We start from the raw sequence: 16716 nt of genomic DNA, 5'->3' as shown, positions 1-16716 counted from the left end.
TTGTTAAAAGAACAAAGAACAGTGGCAGAGGGCACGTGCTCCCACCGAGCCTAAAATGTGTGCTGTCTGGCCCTTTACAGACATGCGTACATCTTCCACTCCGTGGAATCGACTGGTGACGGTCACCGGGCTCGATTCCTGATTGTTCAGAGGTGGCCGTGACGAGAACCAGCTCAGGGCCGGACATTTTGTGGTCTTTCTTTGATTTCAACATCAAAAACCCTATTTTAGGTGGGAAATCACCAACTTAATTATTTTTTTGATCTGCCTATTGCATAATTCAATACACTTCATTGGTGGCTTTTTTTTTAATGTTTATTTATTGTGAGAGACAGAGAGAGAGAGACAGAGATTGTGCATGCACGAAAAGGGGAAGGGCAGAGAGACAGAGAGAGGGAGAGAGAGAATCCCCAGCAGGCTCCTGACTGTTAGTGCAAAGCCCGATGCAGGGCTCAATCTCATAAATGTGAGACCATGACCTGAGCCGAAATCAAGAGTCAGATGCTTAACTGACTGAGCCACCCAGGCGCCCCCACTTGTGACTATTCCTGAATGTATATTTTTATAAGGTATAAGAAAGTATTTTGGCTCCTGTGTCATATTATAAAAGATTGGTTTTATATTGACAAGCTTCCATAACTTCAAATTCGGCTTCAGCAGGGATTCTGCTTTGGCAAATACAGTTTTGTTAGTAAAAGACCATTTTTCCCCATTTTCCTCCCCCCCCCCGCCCCGCCCCTGCCTTGACTTCATTTTCATTCATTCCCCAAATGCAGCCCCATTTTCATTTCATATTGACATAGGCCACGAGGCGCCACACTGTATCGATGTCGGGATAAAACAGAAGCAGACAGACGTGGCCGGACCCTCCCAGAGCAGACAGTGCTTCCCTCGTGTCCCCACTTCGGCTCTCATGAAAGAACGCATTTCTGCAGGAATCACCTAGCCTTACCGTGGGGCTAAGAAATCTGGTGACGGGGAAGCAACTCACAGTCAAGATGAGGGAAGCAGGGGCGAGAGGGCTTTTCTCCGGGGAAGCATTTGGAGAGAAAGAATGTAAACATCCTACTAATCACATGGTGCCTGTCACATGCAATTTACAGACAGGCACCAGAAAGAAGCCAACATGGTCCCAACAGTGGGCTGTACTGTTTTTTTTGTTTTGTTTTGTTTTATTTATTTTTGAGACAGAGAGAGACAGAGCATGAATGGGGGAGGGGCAGAGAGAGAGGGAGACACACAATCGGAAGCAGGCTCCAGGCTCTGAGCCATCAGCCCAGAGCCTGACGCGGGGCTCGAACTCACGGACCACGAGATCGTGACCTGAGCTGAAGTCGGCTGCTTAACCGACTGAGCCACCCAGGCGCCCCTGGGCTGTACTGTTAATCAAGAAGCCCCTCTGTGAAGCCCAGCATATACGTTATCACAAAGATGCTTTAACAACAGGAGCATTTAGACTGGAAACTCAGTGACAGGCCTCATCAAAGAGAATCAATTCTGCAAAATGCCCTTTACTTACAGATACTCAAAAACCAATCCGACTATCTGAAAACAAATTGACAGGTCGGCAAAGCCAGAATGACTTTTTTAAACACGTATCCCTCAAACACGATTTTCAAAGGCCATAGAGTTTTCAAAATTAAACCGAAACATCATACTGTGGGAGACAGAAGGCTTAGCTCAATGAGTCAGTAGGAGTGAGCTCTCCCGAGTATGGATGGGGGACAGCCCCGGGGTCCTCAAGCCTCAAGCTCCACCTTGACCATAATCTCCACTAAACAGAGGCTCCCCTGATCTCTATACCACTGATTACAGACTGACTAGAGAAACCACCTTTCCAGTCTTAGAGCTCACTGGTGACGCTAAGGTGACCTTTTATCAGCTCATGAAGGTAAAGTGTTTGATACTGGACTATTGTTAAGAGCAAATACAATTTACGATGCCCCTAATTAATACAAATAATCGACTATAATATTTATTTGAATAAAAACGCCAAAATGATGTAGTAAATTACCGCTTAGCATCACACTGAACTTCCACAAGAAGGCTTCATGAACAATGTCTTTGTAGGTCATTCAACTAACTAAATAATTGGGGTACTTGACATAGAGGTCACTTGTTACGCATCAGAATAGGAAGCGGTGCTTTCCTCTATTGGAAGAGTATAGAACCCACATTCCAAAATAGAAAATGTGATACTTGAAAATAACAGCGTTTTTCCAATTTTACGTGATTTTATCATTATGAGTTTTATTTATTTATTATTTTATTTATTTTGAGGGACAGAAAGCATGAGTTAGGGATGGGGCAGAGAGAGAGAGGTGGGGGGGGAGAAAGAATCCCAAGCAGGGTCCGCACTGTCTGCGCGGAGCCCGACGCAGGGCTCGAACCCACGAACCGTGAGATCATGGCCTGAGCCAAAGTTGGATGCTTAACCGACTGAGCCCCCAGACGCCCCTAATTATTAGTTTTATTAACTGAGATTATGCTTTGATGACTGAATCACCAACGGTATTATGAAAAAGGGCCCCCCACACCAGCCAATTAGAGAAATCCAGGTTACTAGTAGTGAGACCAAATTTGTGCTAATCGACTCATAGCCCCTGCATCCGGTCCCACAAACAGCCTTTCAGACAACACAGAGCAGCAGCAGCTCAGAGAAAGGACCGGCGTTGTCCCGTGAGGGTCCAAATCCTGATTCCACTGTGGAAGACCTTCACCTGTCCAGGTCCGTTTTCTTATCCGGAGAAGGATGAAGAGGGCTTTCCCACACAGCAACTGAAATGAGTCTTAAACAGCTTAACATCTCGATGGTGTGTGCAGCAGTGACCGAAACACGGATGTTGACTGCCTTATTACGTTTGAGCACCGGGCAAAGAAAAAGAAATACAGCAAGAGCTAAAACCGCATTTACGACTTCTGCTCCTGACCAAGATGGAGTGACCAGATTTACTCTCTCACTTGAAGCCAGAAAAAAGGGGGGGGGAGGGGCTGAGGAGGACATTAAACAATGGTTTTCATGCCCGAGGGATGGGAGACACAAGATGAGCCCTGGAACACCAATCGGGCACTGCCTGGAGAGAGCGTCCAGGTCATAGGGCAGAAAGGAGGAATTGAGGCAGAGCCCAGCAGACGTCCTGGGAAGAGGAGACAGAGTCAGAAGTCTGGGGGGCACAGAGCACCTGGAATCCACAGGCAGAGTACGAAGAGGGGAAGGATGAAGGGTGAGAACATGGGCGGCCAGCAACACGCCCCTCTTGAGTGTTCGGCAAATGCCGATCAGTGTGTGCGAGGGACGGAGCCCATCAGGACCGGGAAGTGAACCATCTAAGAGGACGAATGGCTTGGGAACAGTGCCCACTGTTATCATCCAGACCGGAGACCTCACCAACATCTGCCAGTGGGTGGAGTACTCAGAAGGCTCTTACCTCAGTGGTGGGAATAATTACCCTAGACTAAAACACTGCTTTGGTTGGGCTAACACAGTTTTTTTTTTTTTAACGTTTATTTATTTTTGAGACAGACAGAGACAGAGCATGAACGGGGGAAGGGCACAGAGAGAGGGAGACACAGAATCGGAAGCAGGCTCCAGGCTCTGAGCCATCAGCCCAGAGCCCGACGACGCGGGGCTCGAACTCACGGACCGCAAGATCGTGACCTGAGCTGAAGTCGGACGCTTAACCGACTGAGCCACCCAGGCGCCCCAACACACTTTAAAAGCAACACCTTTTAAATCCTTTTAAATTGAAGAATCAAATCCCTTCAATTCAATGTGTCCTTGAAGAAAGTTCAAGCATATAAGAAAGCAGGAATATCCAGCACCCAAAGTAAAAATCAAAATGTCTGGCATCTACTCAAAAATCTCCAGGCATACTAGGAAGCTGGGAAGGATGGCCCACAGTGAGGGAAAAAAAAAAAAGCAATCAAAATAGAACTGACCCAGATATTATAATTAGCAAAGAAAGGCATTAAGGCAGTTGTTACAACTGTCATCATATGTTCAAGAAGTCAGGTAGCTACACAAGAGATACTTCTAAAAAAGTGAAAATTACAATGTCTGAGTTGAAAAACACACTGAATGGGACGACTGGCAAGTTAAACAATGCAGAAAAATAGACTAGTGAACTCAAAGACACAGCACGAGAAATATTTAAAATGAAACAAGGCATAAAAAAAATTACTTGAGAAAATAAACAGGACATCAGGGAAGCTGTGTGACACAACAAAATCAAACAGCCTAATATGTGTTTTATCTAATGACAATTGGATCCCTTAAGGAAAAAAGTGAGGGGAAAATGTAGAAAAAAAAAATATTGGAAGAAACGATGGCTGAAACTTTCCAAATCTGATGAAAACTATAAACCCACAAATCAAAATAACCCAGTGTGCTCCAAACACAAGAAACCGAATAAAACAAAACCAAACTACATCAGAAACAAATTGCTCCAAATCTTAAAAGCAGCTAGAGGGGGAAAAAAAGGCATGTCACATTCGAAAGACACATAGATACAGATAGCAGTGGGTTTCTCTGGGGACAGGATACAAGTGAGGAAACATAAGAGCAATGTCTTGAAAGTAATGAATGAAAAAACGTTATCCTAGAATTCCATACTGAGCTCAAATAACTCTCAAAAATGAAGGCGAAATACCAACTTTCTCCAGACATCCAAAATGCGAAAGAAGTCCTCACCAGCAGACCTACACGGCAAAAAATGCTAAAAGGAGCCTTTGAGGTGGAAGGAAAATGGTATGTGGAAATGTGGATCAATACAAAGGAATAGAGAACGCCAGAGTTTACATGGGTCGATAAATATAAATGTGTATGTATACATGTATATACATACCTGTATCTCATTAGATAGAAAATACTAACTGTATGTTGTATATAAAATAGAATGGTAACAGAAGGATTATAAATACTGACACATGTTGAGGTTGTTAAATAAAACCATTTTTGATGCAATTATCCGTCGGTTTTTCTATTTTTATTTTTTTTAATGTTTTTATTATTTTTATTCTTGAGGGCGAGCAAGACAGAGTGCAAGTCGGGGTGGGGCAGAGAGAGAGGGAGACACAGAATCCGAAGCAGGCTCCAGGCTCTGAGCCGTCGGCACAGAGCCCGATGCAGGGCTCGAACCCACGGACCATGAGATCCTGACCTGAGCCGAAGTCGGATGTTTAACTGACTGAGCCACCTAGGCACCCCGTCAATATACTTTTTAAATAAACACAATATTTTGAAACAATTACCTGTTTTATTCCCTTATTCTCTTCCCTGCTAACCCATTTTATTTTCCTTTTTTTAAAATACTTTTTAATGCTTATGTATTTATTTTGAGAGACAGAGAGAGAGAGAGGGCAAGTGTGCGAGCAGGGGAGGGGCAGAGAGAGAGAATCCCAAGCAGGCTCCACGCTGTCAGCACAGAGCCCGATATGGGGCTCGAGCTCAGGAACCGTGAGATCACGACCTAAGCCCAAGTCAGGCGCTTAACCGACTGAGCCACCCAGGTGCCCCTAACCCATTTTATTTTCAATGCCTGATCTGACACAGGACTGGAGGGCCACACGGACGACTGGTGGATGACCACGTTGTTCGCCATTCTGTGCCTACATAATCCACATTCCCAAGGATTCGTGCACTCTTTCCTTCATCTTTGCTTTCCTTCCGTCCTCCCCTCCTTCTTTCTTCCTTCTCTTATTCACCAATAAACACACTAATAAACCATGATGGGCGTGGAGCCAGCTCAAGGGTAGACTTGAGAAGACACTGACCTTGAACGTGGGGAGTCGAAGTAGATGGCCGAAAAGCAGCAACTGAAGGTGCCCCGAAGAGGAATAACAATCGAGAAAGAAATGAAGGTAGACCTGGGCACAGAATGCCTGTCTGTGGCTTCAGAGACCTGCATCGGGGATGTCAACTTGGAATTGATCAGACAGTGCGTAAACGTTCCTGAAAACTTAAGAAAGCAGAAAGACACCCAAGGGGAGGCCTTTTCAGAGTAGAATACAAAGCCAAGAACAAGTCCATGGGGAATATGAGCACTGGACACTGGGGGCTGCGGCAGGGGGCAGGGGACTCCAAACAGACTGTGCACTCTAGACGTGGGGGGGAGGGATTTTCAGGAAGAGAACACTCATGGACCAGGAAGCCACGAAAATGCGTGAGGTTGGTTTCTACGAATGGCCAGTGTCATTGGAGTATAACCGGGGTGTAAAGAAATGAAACCAAACAGAGAAGTTGCATCCAAGGGACACTATACGCCAAGAGAAGCAATCTGGACATTTTCTCACTATCAACAGAGAAGTGAAAATAGAAATGGGGGGGGGAGATAATCATTAGCCCTTTGGGCTATAAACCGTATCATATTCAAACACTGTCAAAAATAAAAGTGCAAAGTGCTAGGCTTCAACAATTATTCTTATTAATAATAAAAATGAAGACAATACAGAGAGAGGCCCTACTATCAAGGAATGTACCCCGCAAAGTCTCACAAGTAGTGAGGACTATTATAAGTTACGGTGGGAACCCCTGATGCCCGACAGCTCATGTTCGCTGAATTTTGGATGCACGCAGGCCCCATGAGAGCTACACAGCCAACCAGCCCTTCCGGGGATCAGGCGCACAGCTTTGATCTTTCTGGAACTGACCTCTAACCGGAGGAACCATGGTAATATCTCTTCAAGAAGAACATCAAGCTGATGGCAAATCCCCATCAAAGAGCACGCACGGCTTTCAAGTAGTAAACTGATGTTGTTTCCCGGGTAATGGGAGAAAGGAGAAACTCATTTTATGGGATCAAAGAGAAACCGAGGATCAGGCGTCCCGGCCGTTGCGGCCGTGAGCGTGTTCATGGATCCCAGAAACAAAAGGATGGAAGGAGATGACCGACGGAAAGAGAAAGAAAAAGGCGGACGGCCACGCGGCGTCACGTGGGCTAAATGGTGCACGGAAATGCCATGCAGAGGTAGGATTTGGAAACAGAGCGGAAGGGGAGCCTGTCATCTGGCAGCTGGATGAGCTGAGGCCGAAGGGGACCCTTGAATCTAGAACGGGGTTGCTTCTGGGATGGTGAGCCTCACCTCCAGAAGGTCTGCCTGTGGGGTTAGCGAAGGGGCAATGGTATCATTCTTACACAACCGCTCCCTGTGCCCTCGAGTGCCCATATCCTCCTTGATCCCTGAGCCAACAGAAGCTGAGATTCCTGCAGCCACTATTTCTCTGCACGTTCCTCGTCCCTCCCCGGGACCCCTCCCTGCCCGCAGCTCACCTCCCAAGCCCTTCACTTGGAAAACCGACTGACCGCTCTACTCCCTGTGTCCCGGGGTCACGTTCCAGTATTTTACGTCTGTTTTGTACAATTTTATGGCTTCTCATAAAATCCTGACAACAAAAATGAATCATTCTAGAACGGCCCCCCACCTCCAATGTTTAACACAGTTCTTGGCAAATGGCCAAGTGTCCGATAAATTCTTAGATGGCAAGTGAGGGAATGAGGAAATGAAGGCCAGGATAATATAGTGGTTACGAGAACCGAATTTGGGAGAAAAGACATCGCTTTCGAAATGAAGTGGGACCAAAAACCCAACCTTACGAGACGTCCCCATCCGATACACTCTTTGGGTTAGTCTCCGGTTTTCTAGAAGGTATTTTTTAATCATTATTTTTTCTTTTCGTGTTACTTTAAGTAAATACTGGTATATTCTAGATCATCGAAATGGCAACCATAGAGTTGATTCCCCCATGGACTTCACTGAAGGTGTTTATGCTTGTATTTACGCGATTTTTGTTACTCTTCTCATCAGTAGAGAAAAGAGGGAAGACACGACACGTAAATGACGTTCAAAAGAGGCCTCAAGTAGAGAAAAGTGGAGACGCAAGCGGTGAACCTAAAAGAAGAACTGAGTCATCATCGTGGGGTTCGGGGAAAACAAGATCACCAGCGTCCCCACACGAGGGTCACCCCAGTGACAGCCTCAGAGAACAGCATCATCGGTCCCAGTAAATGACTGCTGTCGATTTGGAGTTCGTTACTTTCATGAAGTAAAGGTTCTGAGGCTCAGGCCAGGTGCACCTACACATTCGACTAGAAAATAACTAAAGACAGCATAATATCAAGGCGTTCCATAAAAAACCGTTTTACGTAGATATTTAAAAGGCTGAGAGAAGTCAGGTTCAGTTTTCAGTTCGGCATTTAGAGCACGTCAGCCCGTCATCGATGTCGGCGGGGGGAAATAAACACCACTTACTGTATGCACATCCGTACACTTCTATCCGCATCCCAATCCTGCCCTTAGGGTTCCAGGCTACGGGGAGGAAGCGCAGGAACCTGGCTTCGAAGGGAGGCTCGAGTCTGTAATGTACCACGCTGTCTGCGTTTGTGTTTCCTGGAAAACCCTGGGAGAAAACGGAGAAAGGGATCAATGTGTCTGCAGAATGCCGAGTTCACGCTGTCACCTCTCGTGCCTGTGAGGGATGGGTGCCTCACCTTGTTAATACGCAAAAGGCCGCCCGCTTTATAGAAACGCCGCTAACGTTTGAGAGGCTGTGCGACAACCTTTCTTCAGGGCCTGGATTAGTCGCCACGGTCTAAGTTTTCCTTATTTGCAGGGTAAATAAGGAATTTGCAGACGTTCACACGCAGCCCCACATCCAAGGCAATCAAGAGGAACATGGAGCCCGATGCAGGGCTGGATCCCACAACCCTGGGATCATGACCTGAGCCGAAATCAAGAATCGGATGCCCAACCAATGAGCTACCCAGATGCCCAACCCCTGACGCTTCATGTGGCCTTTCAAAGTTGATTCCATTGATTCGTCATCAGATTCTTAACCAATTTTCCCAGATGGCCTAGGCTATAATAGTCGTCGTAACAATCTAAAGTTTTCCTGTTACACAGCATCTTACTAGAAAATGCTACCCCATCCAAGGACCTTACCGGTCTATGCTCCGCAAAGAATGAGTAAGGGCCCTCAGCTTCTAAAACGTAATGCCAAACGTTAAGTCTACCTAAAATTCTGTCAGTTCTTTGGAACCCAACAGTCAAAACTTCCAGTTGTACGCTCTTTGATCTCTCCCAGTTTTATTATTCAGAGAGGCAAAAGATGTCCCCGTAATACTCCTGCATATGACAGTAATATAATTAGGGGGAAAAAGTCGGCCCTTCCTTATGCCCACTTGCATCAGAAGGTCAGACTCACCTTCCTGCCTACATGTCACACAAACAGCCAGATACAATCAAACAGCCCGGGAGCGAAGTTCTTCTTAGCTCAGCCAGGAATGATGCCTGCCTCGTTGTCTGGCCTTGTGGAACACTAGGCCCCAGCTCAACGACCAAGTCAAGTTCAATCCCTAGTAAGCCACGACAACGAGGTATAGACAGACGGAACTGAGGATATCAAAAGCTCCAATGTGGTGGGATTCTCAGATGCTGTAACTCTTCCTCTGGGCTAGAGAATGAAATACCAACTCAGACGCACTCAGTCATCTCTCTCTCGTTCAATGGAAGTGTCATCTTTGTCCTTTACGCCGTCTTCGTTTTCAAGGGTTGGCAACTGCTACGCCACGATCAGCGTGCCTCCACGCTCCAGAGGTGAATTTAGAACTGCATTGTACCTGCCCCACCACTTGCCGGCCCGTGGTCTTAGTTGTAGTTATGGGCTGCGGGCCATAGTTCCCTCGCCTACAAAACCAGCTTGTAAACCCTAACTCCACAGGTTGAGATGTTACTAAGTTAGACAATATCTGAAAAGTAACATTCCCATATCGGCCTGGAGGTAGGCGGTCCACGAAGGCTGGCCACTGTGGCTGTGCCCCTGGCTGCCATTTTGGATACCGTCGGTACCTTCGGCCGAGGGGGCTCATCTGTCAAACTCAGCATCCTGTTACTTAACATCTCAGGTTCAGTACCCAAGATGTGCAGGTAAAACAGTGAAGGGAGAAACATCAGCTCCTACATTCACGGTGATGCCCAACTTGTAATTCAATTTAAGAACTGAAGTCAAGGGGCACTCAGGTGGCTAGTCGGGTAAGCAACTGACTCTCGATTTCCGCTCAGGTCATGGGATCAAGCCCAGCGTCGGGCTCTGTGCGGACACGGCGGAGCCTGCTTGGGATTCTCTCTCTCCTTCTCTCTCTGCCCCTCCCCGCCATGTGCTCTCTCTCACTCTCAAAATAAATAAAGAAAAAAGAATTGAAGTCAATATTTATTTGAGTGTAGCTGACAAAACTTGTAAATCTCAGCATGAACCATTTAATTAAATTACTTCCTAAGAAGGACACTTAAGTTGTATTTTCTTGATATATAATTACTTCCTTCTAAAATATTGTTTACGGACTATAAATTCTGAAAATCACCCTTCAGATTGTGTGATGATAGTGCCAGACAGCAAAAGGAATTTCGAGTTCTATTTTAGTGGAATTTACACAGAATACTCTTTAAGAAATACTTCAAGTGGCAATAATGTCTTAATAGTCTATGAAAAGTGGGAATTCAAAACACACTCTTCACAACTTCTGAGAATCCGTGTTCAAAACAAAACATTCATCGCGTCCGATTTTAATTATATTCAAATACTTGGAACCTATGTATGTGTATGTGTACACCTATGCGATTATCATAATTCATTCTAATTTTAAGGAATTACATGATTTGTGTCTCATGTAGAATTATTAACAGTCGTTTTGGATACAAATCAATGATACGTTTCCTTAAAGATACAGAGATTAAGTGAAGTGAGTCTCGCACAGGTGGGATCTCTACTAGGATATCTATGCTCTCATGTTTGGGGCTAATTACTGAAATGATCCCGTATATTTTTGTTAAGCTAACGTTTCTTTTTCAGAGGTGGTATAATCTATTATTCTATTCTAATCTATTATTCTATTCTATTCTATTCTATTCTATTCTTCTATCTATATAATCTATTATTCTATATTTTTGGTTTAGTGTTTCCAGAACAAACACAGATGCACAGGCTGAACGCAGACGGACAAGAACAAAGGGTCACCCTCGCCCTGTTCTAACACGCGGGAAGGGGCAGACCCCACGGGAGCAGAAAGCAGCGGTCCCGGTGGAAGCGAGCTGCCCTGGGCAATTCCTCAGCAGCTCTCACCCAGGCTCCCCTCCACGCAGACCTATGAAAATCGAAAATCGGCTCCATCCAACTTCTTCCCCATCTCTCGTTACGGGAGTGACCTCAGGGAAGCCGGCATCTTCATGTATCAAGTAGGAACAAGAAAAACTCTTACAGTTCTGATGGGCTAGGGTATGAGAGTTTCACGGGTTCATCATCTAACCGTTTTCTCCATGGCATTCCTGCTGAGGGTCGCTGGAGGGGTGCTGGGTGGAGGGATGGGCTAAATGGGCGACGGGCATTAAGGAGGGCGCTTGTCGGGATGAGCGCTGGGGGTTATATGTAAGTGATGAATCACTAAATTCTATTCCCGAAATCATTATTACAGTATAGGTTAACTAACTTGGATTTAAATTTTAAAAAATAAGCTAATATTTGAAAATGTTCACAACAGTACCTGGCTGGCATAATAAATATTATACATCACAATTAAACTAATTGCACTCAACAAATATTATACATCACAATTAATAAATAACACATGAACTGGAAAAAAAATAAACCAACACCCCCCCCCCCCACTATCGATCAGAAACACTTCAGCTAGACGTGGACTCAATATTCAATCACTTTAAAAGCATCACAATTGAGTGTTTCATCCATGATTAGGAACAAACAACGTCTGATGAAGTTTTCCGTTTCCCCGTTAGCTATGCGGAAGGGAACCCGAGTCCGCGGCTTGGGCTCCATTCACATGCTACAGATGCGTTTCTAAAATAATATGTTTTAGCAATCGATGACATTTCTGAAAAGCTGCCCACTCTGCATTTCGTTTATTCAGCAGTCACATCAGTAGGATCTAAATCACAGGAAAGGATCATTACGAGGCTCAGGCAAAGCCCCAGTCTCCAGCGTAACGTGCCCCATCCCATTCTGCATTAGAGTCAACAAATGACCTTCGAGATGCCGATCATGTATTTGTCACTGTACGTTTGAAATATCTGCGTCGTGAGAAAGGCTTTCCTACCAATTCTTTGTTTCAAAATAGGAGTGGGGCTGTCTACAGAAATGGGTCTCCGTGATTTTAAAAATAAATAATCATTAGGGCTCTAAGCTGGGCCCCTACGAAATCCAAGCTTCGCTCTGCACTCACACTGTTCACTGCATTTTAAGACCTCTGAGGTAGGAGAGGGGATGTTGCGGGGACTAAGGGGGTCTGCGGGAATCCCCGAGCTCTGAGCTCTAATTCTGGCCATTTTAAGTGCCGGACCATGATGGCGTTGGACGACAAATACTTAATCTCCCCACGTCTCTGCTTCTTCATGAGTAATGGGGGAATACTAACAATTATTGCTATTGTTAAATATAACATTTTGTCCCTGTTATTTTTGGAGGCTCGCGGGCCACGAAAGGACGTACTAAAATCATTTCCTGTGATCAGACCATGCGAACGCTGTGGTCGGTTGCTTTAACGTCCATGCTCTCGTGACAAATTATTTTTAACATTTTAGTGAACCAGGAAGTACCACAAGGTTTACACTTAAAGGAAACAAGGAAAGTATCCTCCTGCCACTTTGGTTTTACTGACTGGACATTCAGTAACACGGACTGGATGTCACGTGTCGGACCCGGAAGGAGCCGCTCAGTCATCCAGGCCAGCAGGCTTCGTGCCCGGTGACCGCTCAAGCCTCAACGCGTGCAGATACGTTTACTTCAACGTGTTCTAGAAAGGGAATGGATAATCTCTCGTCTGGCTTAAAACCAGAAAACACGCCCCCCAAGTGTGCTTAAAAGATTTGCTTGTGCGTAAGACGTATGTCTGAATGCACACAATAGGTACCTTACAGGCACGTAAGTAGTATATTCTGATGTGAAAATCTCCATGTGCCGGAAACAGCGTGCACTTAATGAGTGGTTCCTGGTATGTTTTATGGCCTCTTCGTGGAAGCAAGTCACAAAGTCAAACCCACAGCTGACCCAAAAGACACAACCACCTCTCTGTGTCCCAACACCTGCCCCTGCCTCCAGGCAGAACCCACCCCATGAGCGAGTACAGCTACGCCACCCAGAAACCCACGGGGCCCAGCCCTGGAGCCGTCCACACCCCCGGGGCCAACACAGACGCAAGAAACAGGTCCTAAATGCCGCTGCTCTTGATTGACGTGATTTTTTTTTTTTTTTATCTGCGCGGTATAGAGAAGGGCAGTGTAAACATTGCCGAAATATGGTTGAAATAAAGTATTTTTAAAACTTTATTTTTGCTAAAGTTGTATTGCTAAGTGTTAGGCTTTTACCACTTTGTTTTACCTTCTGCCTGAAATATGAACCCAGGAGAGAAGTCAGGTTTCCTTGACTCTGCAGGAAAACTAGAGTTTGGGTTTCTTCATACTCTTCCCTTCCCAATCTTCCTAAATGATCAACAGAAATACATTTTATAAGCTATCTGGCCATTTTTTGCTGGCAAAGAGGTAAAGAAAAAGCCAGGAAAAAAAATATTTCCAATGCCAACAACATGGTATTTTATTTGATTTTACTTTAATATTTACTTATGTATTTTTGAGACAGAGAGAGAGAGAGAGAGAGAGCGCATGCGTGTGAAACACAAGGGAGGAAGGGGCAGACAGCGAGAGAGAGAGAAAATCCTAAGCAGGCTCCATGCTGTCAGCACAGAGTCCAATGTGGGTCTCGATCCCACGAACCTATGAGATCATGACCTGAGCCAAAATCAACAGTCAGACGCTTCACCGACTGAGCCACTCGGGTGTCTCCACAAGATCGTATTTTAAAAACAATATACGGTTATTGAAAACAATACCAGAACATTGCAAATAAGCGTGTGTGACTTCATATATGGCACAAACTTAGTTTCTGAAAAATGACTTAGCTTTCAGTATGTGAGGAGTCACACAAAAGAGTAAAATAAAGTTTAGCTGGTTTTATAAGAAATGCCTCAAATGAGTGTTTAATAGTGTGCACATCCTATCAGCAACTGGAAGAAATTAAATAAATTTGTTGAAATAAAAGGATTAAATAAAACGTTTAAATTTGACTCTAGGCATAGTTTTGAGGGCATTCTTTAACAGTTCAGATTATTGGCAGAATAGCACTGTCCTGTTAGCCTCCTGTATATGTTGAAAATAATGATACATAAAATGGATTATTTATACAAAATTGAGAAAGATTTCCCCTTGAGAAGAACCAGTGACTTGAACTGATACCAGTTTGTGTTTAATTCGACATTAAGGGGCTCCTGGGCGGCTCAGTTGGCTGAGCATCCGACCCTTGGTTTCGGCTCAGGTCATGATCCCAGGGTCGTGGGACCCAGCCCTCCATGCTCAGCATGGGGCCTGCTTAAGATTCTCTCTCCCTCTGTCTCTCTCTCTCTCTCTCCCTCTGCCCCTCCTTCCTGCTCGTGTGCACTCACATGCTATCCCTATCTCAAATAAGAATAAAATTTTAAATATTTAAAAAATAAAATACGTCATAAGGCAGGGAACTCATGTCACTCACTATGATGGGCTAAACTGTGTCCCCCTCAAAATTCGTATGTTTAAGCCCAAACCCATAGTGCTTCAGAATATGACTGTATTTGGAGAAAGGGTCTATAAAGAGGTGATTACGGTAAAATGAGGTCATTACAGTGAGTCCTAATCCAGTGTTATTGGGTTGTTATAAGAAGGGGACATCTGGACAGACGGACAGACCCTAGATAGGGTACACACAGAGGGAAGACCATTTGAGGACCCGGGCAGAAAGTGGCCATCGGCAAGTCAAGAAAGAGAGGCCGTAGGGGAAACCAAAACTCCCCACACCTTCATCTTGGACTTTTAGCCTCGAGAGTCACGAGAAAATATATGAGGTGCTGGGTGTCGACCACGCTCATCGTGGGGATCATTTCGCAATACGTCCACACGTCAGATCACCACGTCGGACACCTTCGTATTATGTGTCAGTGACGGCACCATAAACTGGGGGGAAAAGAAAACTCCACAGTAGCGATATACAGCTCGAACAAAAACCCTATTTTTAAATACCCTCTGAGGGAGACTGAGCAACTAAATACTTCTGAAATATTCGGTGTGGATTTTAATTTCTTTCCAGAGGCTAACTACCGGGGCGCCCGGCTGGCTGGGTCGGAGAAGTGTGCGACTCTTGATGTTGGGGGCAGTGAGGTCCAGCCCCACACTGAGTCAATATTTAAATAAATAAACAAACAAACAAACAAACAAACTTTAAATACATATTTTTTTTAAAAAGAGGCAAACTGCCTGTTTTAATATAGGGAAACAAGTAAACAATCCTGCAGCAACGGAATGCAAATTTTTTCCGTTGAAAATTTTCTTCTCAAATGAGACATTTAGATTTATCCTACACTGTTTATAAGGGAAACATACTTACCATCACAAGATTTTTCTAGCCTTTCTAGAAAAAAATAAGTCATTTCTGAGTGGTAGTTACAATTCTGCGTTCAAAAGGAAGTGTTAATAACTTAAATAGGATTTAGCCAAAGAAGTTGAAAACTATGTCAAGATCAAATAGCTGTTTTTCAACTAATTATCTATCCCAAACTGTTTGGCTTGTTTTAGTAACAAAACGAGGATGCTCTTTTCTTAGCGTTTTAAATCTGAATCAGCAACACCGTCCAACCAAGATGATTAGGGCCACTAGAAGTTCAAAATTAACTCTGACACAAGAATCCTACTTCGCATAGGATAAAAGAAGGCTGTATCTGAAAAGTCAGTTGACATAAACACGAAGGAAGTCCTTTGTGCCACATAATAGCCATTTCATAGGGAAGACAAAAGGCCGTGTGGGGGCCAGAGCAGAGGTAAGACAATTCTCCATGGGTTTCTCACATTTCTGCACCTCTTACAAACGGAGGCCCTGACTATCTTTTATCCCGAACTATCTTCCAAGGACATTTATACAGAAAGCTTCCTTGTGAGATAATCTTTTTCTTCCAAGCTAAGGGCAAGCATGTGTCCTGCACAAAAGATTCAGGTTCCCTAAGCTCTCGTAACATAACCCCACGTGCATGCAGGCATCCACCTGAGCCTATAAACACGGCCCACGGGTGACGCAGGGTCAAGGAGAACTGCGGCCGGTACGTGAGGCTGCCTGCTGGGCTTTCTGGGTAACCAAGTAAGTCACACACGCCTCTGTCTCTGACCCAGGTGTCTCTTAGTCTTCTCCCAGCATCCAGAAAACAAGCAGGCTAGCCTGCTGCAAATAGAGCAAAAGTTCAGACACCTCGCAGTTCTGGGTGGAAATTTTAAAGTTCGTCTCCCTGAAGACACTGGAGAACGTGTATGAAAAGGTGGGGGACTAAAGAATCTATTTAACTCAAGTCGCTGTGCAATCATTTATATATTTTCATATATTGGTCTGTTAATTTCTGTCTTGCTCTTTTGTTCGCCTTTATTAATGCACGACGGCAAACTATTTTTTTAATTTACTCCTTTTTTTTTAAATACTGTGCGTTCTCCTGTTGCTTAATACAAAATAACAAGAAAGAACAAAATGTCGTCTGTGTTTTCATTAGCAGGAAAGCCCTGATTGACACGGAAAATAAATGATACGCATAGATGGCCTTGGCTAGAAAATTCGAACAGTACAGAAAAGCTTAACATGCAGAAGCCACT

General features: G+C 44.7%; 1 protein-coding gene across 1 annotated transcript in view; it reads right to left on the bottom strand.

Annotated features, from left to right (window-relative positions):
• Positions 1-16716, bottom strand: part of LOC122205133 (contactin-associated protein-like 3) — a 193266-nt gene that overhangs the window by 96777 nt on the left and 79773 nt on the right. The window contains exon 4 of the mRNA XM_042913253.1: positions 8248-8395. Coding sequence (XP_042769187.1) covers positions 8248-8395 — 148 coding nt within the window. The remainder of the gene's footprint in view (positions 1-8247; positions 8396-16716) is intronic.

Source organism: Panthera leo, chromosome D4 (genome assembly GCF_018350215.1).
Source record: "Panthera leo isolate Ple1 chromosome D4, P.leo_Ple1_pat1.1, whole genome shotgun sequence".
Taxonomy (NCBI): Eukaryota; Metazoa; Chordata; class Mammalia; order Carnivora; family Felidae; genus Panthera; species Panthera leo.
This window is presented reverse-complemented; position numbering and strand designations above follow the sequence as displayed.